The 9,899-nt window shown below is 27.8% G+C and overlaps 3 protein-coding genes across 4 annotated transcripts; 2 read left to right on the plus strand and 1 right to left on the minus strand.

Moving 5' to 3' along the window:
* Positions 1-585: 585 nt before the first annotated feature.
* LOC108575301 (ribonucleoside-diphosphate reductase subunit M2 B) lies at positions 586-3,005 on the plus strand. Of its 2 annotated transcripts, none has more exons than XM_017938062.1 (7): positions 586-735; positions 1,507-1,586; positions 1,659-1,830; positions 1,919-2,154; positions 2,230-2,458; positions 2,562-2,780; positions 2,853-3,005. In XM_017938062.1, exons 1-7 carry the CDS (start codon positions 667-669, stop codon positions 3,003-3,005), a joined length of 1,158 nt encoding a protein of 385 aa, XP_017793551.1. In that variant the 5' UTR covers positions 586-666. The 2 variants fall into 2 exon arrangements, with proteins under 2 accessions (XP_017793551.1, XP_017793550.1); XM_017938061.1 differs by having other exon boundaries at positions 1,507-1,569; positions 1,648-1,830.
* Positions 3,006-3,929: 924 nt separating this feature from the next.
* LOC108575308 (1,2-dihydroxy-3-keto-5-methylthiopentene dioxygenase) lies at positions 3,930-4,940 on the minus strand. The gene is made up of 4 exons (XM_017938070.1): positions 4,758-4,940; positions 4,397-4,516; positions 4,130-4,309; positions 3,930-4,064 (listed from the first exon to the last, which is right to left on the minus strand). The coding sequence occupies exons 1-4, from the start codon at positions 4,878-4,880 to the stop codon at positions 3,930-3,932; spliced, it is 558 nt and encodes a 185-aa protein (XP_017793559.1). The 5' UTR covers positions 4,881-4,940.
* Positions 4,941-5,418: 478 nt separating this feature from the next.
* On the plus strand, positions 5,419-8,250 carry LOC108575279. The gene has a single exon (XM_017938035.1). It carries the CDS (start codon positions 5,419-5,421, stop codon positions 8,248-8,250), a length of 2,832 nt encoding a protein of 943 aa, XP_017793524.1.
* The last annotated feature ends 1,649 nt before the right edge of the window (positions 8,251-9,899 follow it).

The following is a 9,899-nucleotide window of genomic DNA, read 5'->3' on the forward strand; positions in this document are numbered from 1 at the left end:
ATAATTTTTTAAAAATTAAAGAAGTTTAATACTTTATATCATATCTTTGAACGACATCTTTCTAATAATAAAAATACCTTTTATACCAAAGATTGTTTAAAGAAAAACTGGTTTAACATTAAAATACATAAAGTGACATACAAATGTACGCTATTGCTTACAAAACAACTGAACGTGCCTAATATCAGGTGTTTACCACTAGTACATGAATCAGCTGACGAATGAGTTTCGTGTTTTAAATGATAGAGTAACTTTTTACGTTAGATTTTCCATTGAGAATCGTGCCTTATGTTTGTAATAATGATTCTCTAAGAGACTTGCGCAACCATATAAAATACGCGGGAAAATAAATATCTATATAATATAATTATTAATCTTATTTCCCTTAAAATATTCAAAGAAATTATTTTAGTAGATTTTTGAATATTCGTAAGGATGTAAGTTCTCTACTTTTATGAGTGCTAATGTGTTTTGGCGGTAAAAGCTGATCATTTGATTGGTTAACAACAGTTTGGCGAAAAACGGAGGGAAACAGCACGAATAAGAGTATCCTTTGCACTGGGTTTTTAACATTTGAGTGACTTCTTTCCTGCGAGCAGTGTAGCTTTAGTGATAACTTCTTGTCACAATTGTTCACCTTTTCTGTGACATTCATACAATACTAAAATGCCACTTCAAATTTCAACAAAAGAAAACATTCGTAAACATCTCGAGAATGTTTCTCTAAAAGATAATGTAAGTTTATTAAAATTTTTCTGTCACTTTAATCAATCCTTAATTTCCTGTTAAGTGATTGTTCATTACAATTCAATTGCATAATTTGATAAGAATGCAAAACTATATATACACAATATTTTTAAATGGATTCCGGAACACTTTGTAAGATTATTTGTCTTGTTTTTGGATTAGTTCACCTTAAAGTATAATTACGACGTATACTTGAAAATCTTGATATGGATGGAATACTGTACTTATCACATTTTATTACTTAGTATATTCTTTTTCTTTTCAAATTTTTTGCGTACTTTATCTCTTTATCTCAAATTACTTTACCCGGTGCTAAAATGTTATATATCCCGAGAAATGTTCGTTGTGACAAATTGCAGCATCGGTATGTTAAAAAGATACCCAAAGATTTTTTCACATTCACAATAAACTATAAAGGAAATTACCATGTAAATTTAAACAAGTAGATTTTACTACTTATATTAGAATAAGGTTATTTTTGCATTGAACATAAAGTACTCTTGAATTTCCTTGTATTTTTCACAGCACAATGAATTGTACATCTACTATTGCATACAATTATGCAATACAATAAGGTTTTTGATTTCATGATTTTCTATGTATCTCTATTATTTATAATGATGTTAAGAAAATTATTTGTGCCTTCTGTAAATGAAACATTAAATTCTATTTATAAGGTTTGGTAGTCACATGTAATTCTGTGATTATTTAATATTGTAAATGCTTTTTATATTGACTTCCATTTTATTTTGCTTTCAGACTTCTCCAAAGAAATTATGTACTTCACCAGCTACTCTTCACGAAAATGGCACTAAAAATGAGGTGAATAAAATCCTTAGATTTGTATAGTATAATTAATTATATTTTAACAAACCTAACAACATTTTTAAATCTTTCTAGGTAACTAAAACAAAAGTTACAAGAAAAATGAAAGAAAGTGAATTCTCTCCAGAATTAGAACCACTGCTAAAAGAAAATCCACGTAGATTTGTTGTTTTTCCTATCCAATGGCCTGACATTTGGCAAATGTACAAAAAAGCAGAAGCCTCCTTTTGGACAGTGGAGGAAGTAGACCTTTCTAAGGTATAATTTTTGGGCTCAAAAAATTTAGAGTTGTATTTAAAAAATTGTAATAGTTAATAATTAATTCTATAATATTTAATCTTTGCAGGATTTATTTGACTGGAACAGTTTAACTATCAGTGAGAAAAAATTTATATCACATGTATTAGCATTTTTTGCTGCTTCTGATGGAATTGTCAATGAAAATCTTGTTGAACGATTTAGCCAGGAGGTGCAAATAACAGAGGCACGTTGCTTTTATGGCTTTCAAGTTGCAATGGAAAATGTGCACTCAGAAATGTACTCTTTGTTAATCGATACATATATTGCAGATGCTAAAGAAAGGTAAATAATAAAGTATGTTTTTGGAAATTATTATGTATTGCACAACTTTTATTTACATTAGTATTATTTTCACAGGGACTTTTTATTTAATGCGATTGAAAATTTGCCGTGTGTTGCGAGAAAAGCTAATTGGGCATTAAATTGGATAAATCATGAAACTGCTACCTTTCCCGAACGTGTAATTGCATTTGCTGCAGTGGAAGGTATTTTCTTTAGTGGTAGTTTTGCTGCCATTTTTTGGTTAAAGAAGAGAGGACTTATGCCAGGCCTTACATTCAGTAATGAACTCATTTCTAGAGATGAGGTTGGTGTGTAATGTATCTTATTTAAATACATGTTGAATTAACTTATTGGGTGAAAAATAGGAAATCAAAAAATGAATAAGGCTTTACACTTTCTTTTTTTAGGGATTGCATTGCGATTTTGCATGCTTAATGTTTAAACACATCATACAGAAACCTTCGAATGAACGCGTCACATCAATTATTAAAGACGCGGTCCAAATTGAACAAGAATTTTTAACTGACGCTTTACCCGTTGAAATGATAGGCATGAACTGTAAACTCATGTGCCAATATATTGAATTTGTTGCGGACAGATTGCTTGTAGAATTAGGTTGCCAAAAGGTTTGTAAAATAATTGTAATTTTAATAGTAATATTGATAAGACAATGTATTAACTTATGTTTTCACTTCCAGTTTTATAAATCAGAAAATCCATTCGATTTCATGGAACATATTTCTTTGGAAGGTAAGACGAACTTTTTCGAGAAAAAAGTTGGAGAATATCAAAAATGGGGAGTGATGGCAAACAAAATAGAGAGCAATTTTACAGTTAATGCTGACTTTTAACGCATTAAGTGAAAGTAGAAAGATTGACAATTTGTTGTCCTTAAAAACAAGGAAAGTGTGAAACTTGTTCTAAGATATTTGTTATATACATATATACAAGATATGGACGTTTGATTTAGGCATCCATGTGGATGAAACTATATCTTTTTGAGACACTGAGAATATTTTTCATTCTTTGCTTTTTTTTTTATTCACTAAGACTAATTTAAACTTACATTATTAAGATTCAAAAATTAGTGATCACATTTATTTTTCATTGCAATTTTTATACTTTGACGATCATGTTTAGAATATTTTCTTATCTAGTACTGCATTGTACGCTAATTATGACATTATGTATGACATTTATTGGTGTGTATTTATTGTGAAATAAGTGTATACGAACAATTGGAAGTTCAGAACTTCATAAGTTAATATATAAATCAAATTTGTAAAAAGAAATGCACGGAAATCTGTCTTTAAAAACAAGTGTTTAACAATTGAGACTGTAACAACAATTCAGTATTTGTTAAGGCTTTTGTACGTATGTATATAATACAAATAATTGTGCTACAAACAATAGACAGTAATTTTGCGGATTAAGAAATATCACTTTTATCGTACATTATTTTATAATTTCATGTACAAGAAATATAAAAATAAATCATTAACAATTTTTGTATGTAAAAAACATGTTTTATAAAATTTATACATACAATATTTGTACAAACGGGATGTTACAGATATGTGACAATAAAGTAAAGAATTAATTTTTCGTAACACTGAGTATTGCGGAATGTATATATACATAATGTAATTATGTATAATCATAATTAATGCAAATTTTAACATACATTATTGGATAAATGAGTTTCAATTTAAACAAATTATACTGTACATCTTCAAAGTATATGTCTGCACAATCCATAACTTCTGTAACAGATGTTAAAGAGATTGTATTGAAAAACTATTGTTCAAGCGTTTTAGATAATTTTTACGGCATTCCATATCATCAGCTGGCCTGTTATAAGGTAACCAAACAGGCTCTCCCACAAAATATCGTTTTGCTTTTATGTAATTCTATGAAACAAAAGACATAAATAATAAAAGAAACTTGATGTAAAACTTAATAATAAGACACTTACATTAATGTCTAAAGTAAACCTGTGATATATTCCACTTGGAATAATTATCAAGTCTCCAGCTTTAACTTCAATACGTATCCATTGATCATCTTTGTCGCGAACATCAAAATACCCTGATCCATTTAAGACTAATCTTATTTCTTCATCAGTATGAAGATGTTCAGTAAAGAAATTTTTCAACTAAACATTTAAAATATGTTACATGATTTGCATCTTTTATATATTATAATTTAAATACAGTGAAACAATAATTGAAATTTAACTTACTTTCTCTTCATAGTTTGGAAGGCACTTTTTGGAACATTCTATTTCGTCTTCATATGTGTAACCGCGTTTTTTTCTTAATTGTGTTAAAGTATTATCATTTTTATATTCTTCATAATTGACCTGTATAGATGTTACCAAATTCAATTTGCAAGCAATGAAAGTGATACTTTAATACAACGTAATTTCTTCAAGATCATATCAAGGTCAAATTTTAAGATAACTACCCTTCTAAATAATTTTTAGTTAAACTATATGAAGTATTTATCTAATATAAAATGATGAAAGTAATTATATCATTGTAACCGGATGATAAATGCAAATATTGAAGAAATTATAGTAAAATAAAAAAGTTTAATCTAACCTTAAAATATTCGACACCCGTTTTCTTAAATAACTCTTCAAGGGAAATATATTCAGGTGGTTCTCTATGGTGTTCTAGTCGTTGATCAACATCACTGTTATCCATGTACCATGCACGAACCATTTTTCTTTTGTGAACAAATTCGGTCAAATTAATCGTAGTTTTTATAGTTGTTATTTGTTAATGACGTAACCTTAATGATAAAACTATCTATATAGTACCGGTACATTTCTCATGGTATTATAAAGGAGTGGAAAAAAGTTATCTGTATTGCTAAGATTGTAACACTATTTTCAATTGAAAATTAAGTACTTGTCGTAATTATTGTTTTAAGTGTATAAAACATGAAAAATATATTGCGACGTTATTGGAAAAATTTGTGGTAATATTAATGTTTCTTATCCTTTACATATTTTATTTTCGTATTGCGTAAATTATTTTCATACTTTAATTTTGTTGTAATTCCTATTATTTAACAGTATAGTCAATTGTGTGTACTAAGTTTATATTTATGAGTGATTTTGGTAACTGACATGTTTAATAATAATTGTATTGCATTTACAGAGATATAAAAATGTTTACTATGGTATTCTAAACAATTTGAAAAATATAAGGATTTTATAAAACATTTATGTAATACAATTATTACAATACATTAACAATGGATGAACTAAACGAGTTTTACAAAAAGGTTCAAATGTACCTTATGAAGAAGAGCCAAGAATGTGGAGAATTAAAATTGCTGACTTCTTGCATAACCAATGAAAATAGTAATCACATTGATGATATATGTAAATCAATGGTGAATATATTTGAAACATACAGCATAGCTGTATCAGAGAAAGCTTTGATAAACAATGAAAAATGTGTACAATCATATAAATACCTATTATTAAATACAAATTTCAAACATCAAGAACATTTGGCAGAAGATATTATTAGTGGACATTTGGTTGATATGTGTCCACTTTTATCTCCATATTTGCTTATACAAATATTATGGCATTTAGAATATGAGAAGATTTTAATCGAATCCCTTTTATATATGCCATTTGATTTGTGTACAGAGGTTTTTGAAATAATTACAAAATGTATAGATAAATTACCTTTTCAAAGATCAGTTAATAGCATATACCAGTTGATGATTATTGTATACTCTAAATTTTTGCAATTGAAGAAAATTGGTATACAGTCTACAGATGTTGAGAATAGCATACAAAATTTATTACTTACTTTTCAAGAATTTTTATTATTGATAACAAATACAAAACTGTCTTATTTAACAGAGGTATCAGGCTTAAAAAAGTGTGAACGGCATGGTATTATGTTGAAAAAGTTAATTTGTACATTAAGGAAATGTTTAGAAAACAAAGACAAGGAAATTTTAATTTCTCAAGATCTTGAAAAATTATATAACATTACATTTGGAAGAGAAGCATTTATAAAGTGTGAAAGTACACTAGTAGAAAGCACTATATGGACATTAAATGAAGAATTAATGAATTTATTATTGAATAAAATCAAAGAAATTGATTGTAATATTTACTTGAGCTGGGCAGAACTGGATGATGAAGAAAACAGTATGATTTCTTTACAACGTTCCATTGCAATTGAAAGTTATTACTTTATAAAACTTGCAATGAATGATGAACAATTATCACAAAATACTCATTTAATAGAATGCTTACAGCAAATAGCATCTAAATCAGATCCTAAACAGTCAAGTTTTGCTTTAAATTTACAAGAACTCTGTAGTGCCATATCAAATGGCAAAAAAGATCTTATGAAAGAATTACTATGTAGATACAAAGAGTGGGATCGTTCGATACTTGATTTTGTTTATAATAATAGATCTTTGCTAGAAAAGAAAGACTGCTTAACTCTTTTAGAATATCTTACTCTTGTTCTCACGAAATCCGCAGAAGAAGATCTAAAAGAATTCAGTTACACTTTAGTTATAAAGATATTGTCCTCCCAAAGTATACCAGATATTTATGAAATAGTAATTATGTATTTAACGAAATATGATGGCAAAAATTATTTAGAATCTCCACACATGGAAGAAGCTTTTCATGAATTTATTGCACGCAATACAAATTTACAAACATCGACCAATTTAAAGACAGTCTTATTGTTTCTTTTAAAGAACCCAAGAACAATATTAACTATACTTTTAAAAATTACTATTGGTCATGTTCAATATGGAAATATCATGATTTCTCCTAATGACTTGCTTTTATTATCACCATTTATGCAGATAAGAGAAGGCAATAATCAAATACTTTTAACAAGTATCTTAAGAATTATTTGCATAGAAAATACAGAATGGAATGCGAAAAAGTTCATAGACTTTGTGAAAGTTGTGTTGGACAATTCTGTAATTAAAGTACATGACTTGATAAACAATGTTTTTATACCATATTTGAATGAAGATACTTTAAATGTCTTAAACATGAATTCTATTCTCAACACTATTCGTAAATTGCAAGTTAAATGTAACAAAGATACAAATATTAAAGAATTAATAATAGCTCTTGCAAAAAGAATGTCTTCCCTTAGAAAGAACACAAGTATCTCAAAATATATAAGCAGTGAAATATTTAGTCAAATAACAAGAATATTACAATATTTCTTGGAAATCAAAAACTTTTCTGCTTCAACGAAAAAGGAAATAATCAATGGAATCGAATTCATCATCGAACCAATAGATAAATTGCACCTCGCATCGCTTTGGTATTTAATGCAAAAAGGAGTTAGCGTAATTGATATAATAGAAGATTATGAACGACGTTGTTTCGTGGTGTTAAATCGATTGAAAGAGGATCCTAAAACTTCAGAAAAATTACGACATTATTTATCGGATTTGAGCTTATTGAGAGAAGATTTCTTGCGTCATTTAATTATTCGTTCGACCGAAGAAGAGTATCAAAAATTAGGCTCAGAACTTACTATAATATATTGGTTCGTTATCGGATGGAATGACGAAATTGATGCGTGTAATAATTTTCTTCGTTTGACAATAGAAGCATGTTGTTTGTCTTTGGAATATCCATCTATTGGTGGGACTGATTTATTTGCATTTTTACTTAAATCTTTCACACGTTTTTGTAGAATGTTTGTATTACTTGAAGGAATTGAAAATTACGACAACATATATCAATCACTGATTAAAAATATCAATCAACTAGAAGGGAGCATAAAACACAGTCCTTATGAACATTTATTCACTAGCTGCTTTACACATTTAAATAGTCATACAGAAGATGATTCTGTACATCTTCTACAAAATATTTTAAATATCTTCCATCACTTTAGTGATCAATGTCTTAAATTTAATAATGAATACAGTGAAGAGACATGTAAGATACCTCATTCTACAAAAGTTTCTAATTTCTATATAACTTATGAAGTAATTTCTGCTTGCATGAAAGTACCTGCAACTGGGGCTTATGAATGCATCAGAAGGATGAATGAATTATTTATTCCAAGTTAAGTTATTCCTATTTATAAAAGGCATTTAAAATATAGTAAATGGTAAGAGCCAGTAAAAAAGTTTGCCTCAAAAGATATATAGAATGCTAAGGTAGAAACTTAATAGGATATCTGTTACATTAATACATTTCAATATTTGTATTAAAGAAGACATCATCATATTTATTACATTTAGTTCAAGGTAATATAATTTCTATATATCTATGAATTATATATGTACTTACCAGTAATAATGCAAAATGTTATATAAATATACTACAAATCTTGCTTTCTGAGACCATTAAATTTTTGTAAAATCTTAAATGCTTAATAAAATACATAAAAAATTATTTCTATGATAAATAACGAAAAAAAGTGTTAATATATGAATATTACATAGTATCATCAGCAATAAACTTACAATTGACAATATGCTTCGATTATTGTACTATTTTTGAATTACCTTATACAAAACTTTATTTCAATTTGTACAAACACATTTAAGATTTTACAAACTGAAAAATAATTTGTTCTAAATTTTTGAAATTTAAAATATATTTTTACGTTGTGTAGGATTGTCTAATCAGTACCAGAATTGTTTGTTTTTATTCTATATTATATTTGTGCGATATTTCCAAAATGCCAGTACAATGGTTAGTAATAAAAAAATGTGAAAAAATTGCATACAAAGAAAAAATGTGCACCAGTATTGAGATGGGAGAAAATCAGATGGGTAGCTTTCTCAGGATAGTCTCAATGGTTTCATGGAAAAAAGTTGGTCTATAATATGAAATAAAATTTCTGTATCAGTCTATTGTCTTTAAAATCAAATTACATTTTCATTAATTCATGCTAGTTCTTCGACTATCTCGAGAAATCATTTTTTTTTAAATAATTGCAGTATAAAACTGACTGAATTAGACAATAGAATAGTACAGTTGTTATATATACCTACCATATCAAAAACACCGTTTTTCAAGCGTGAACCATACAGTTTTTTTTCCATATCATTGAGTTACAAGATTTCTGTAGTGACTAGATTCTTATGCTGGTAATATAAGCGGAACGCATTAAACGTTTAACATTAAGAATGAAATGTGACAATTAACAAAAGAAACAAGGAATAAACACGAAATGAAGTTACAATATTTCAAAGCGTTTCTTTAAATCGAAGAGAACGAGAAAACTTGTTTCAGATTCTCGTTTATTTTCACTCGCATTAAACAGGGAAATATACAAAGGTTACATACTCGTACATTTTACTTCTTTTCTTCTTGTTTTTTTTTTTTGCTAATGTTAAAAAATAACGCATGCTTTGTGTTTCGCGTATTTCCCTTTTCGACACAAGTCAGAATAAACGAAGGGGAAAAAATTCGTATTACCAGCAAACAATTTTCGCAGATGGTGTCGTTTACGAGTGTCTCGAGTATCCGTTTCTCGTCTACCCAAGTGATTACATCGTTCGAACGTAGTTAATCCGATCAGATGGTAATAAACCAAAAGAAAAACGATTAAAATAAGAAAGAAACGAATATACCTATGTTTCACAAACGTTGTTTGTCAATGAAATGCACATTTTTTACTGTAAGCCATTCTTATTGTTGTCTTTTCGAATGTCAGATCGGTATTCCTTCATTTTTTTTCCTTCATTATTATTAATATTAATATTAT

The sequence above is a fragment of the Habropoda laboriosa genome, unplaced genomic scaffold (genome assembly GCF_001263275.1).
Source record: "Habropoda laboriosa isolate 0110345459 unplaced genomic scaffold, ASM126327v1 scaffold244, whole genome shotgun sequence".
Taxonomy (NCBI): Eukaryota; Metazoa; Arthropoda; class Insecta; order Hymenoptera; family Apidae; genus Habropoda; species Habropoda laboriosa.

What these genes read in the sequence shown, in the direction of transcription:
- LOC108575301 (XM_017938062.1), top strand. Translation starts at nt 667, where the DNA reads ATGCCACTTCAAATTTCAACAAAAGAAAACATTCGTAAACATCTCGAG. An exon ending in GAGGTGAATAAAATCCTTAG is followed by an intron (nt 1,587 to 1,658) that starts ATTTGTATAGTA and finishes GGTAACTAAAAC; the next exon opens with AAAAGTTACAAGAAAAATGA. An exon ending in AACTCATTTCTAGAGATGAG is followed by an intron (nt 2,459 to 2,561) that starts GTTGGTGTGTAA and finishes TTCTTTTTTTAG; the next exon opens with GGATTGCATTGCGATTTTGC.
- LOC108575308 (XM_017938070.1), bottom strand. Translation starts at nt 4,880, where the DNA reads ATGGTTCGTGCATGGTACATGGATAACAGTGATGTTGATCAACGACTA. An exon ending in CGGGTGTCGAATATTTTAAG is followed by an intron (nt 4,517 to 4,757) that starts GTTAGATTAAAC and finishes ACATCTATACAG; the next exon opens with GTCAATTATGAAGAATATAA. An exon ending in TTCCAAACTATGAAGAGAAA is followed by an intron (nt 4,310 to 4,396) that starts GTAAGTTAAATT and finishes TTAAATGTTTAG; the next exon opens with TTGAAAAATTTCTTTACTGA.
- LOC108575279 (XM_017938035.1), top strand. Translation starts at nt 5,419, where the DNA reads ATGGATGAACTAAACGAGTTTTACAAAAAGGTTCAAATGTACCTTATG.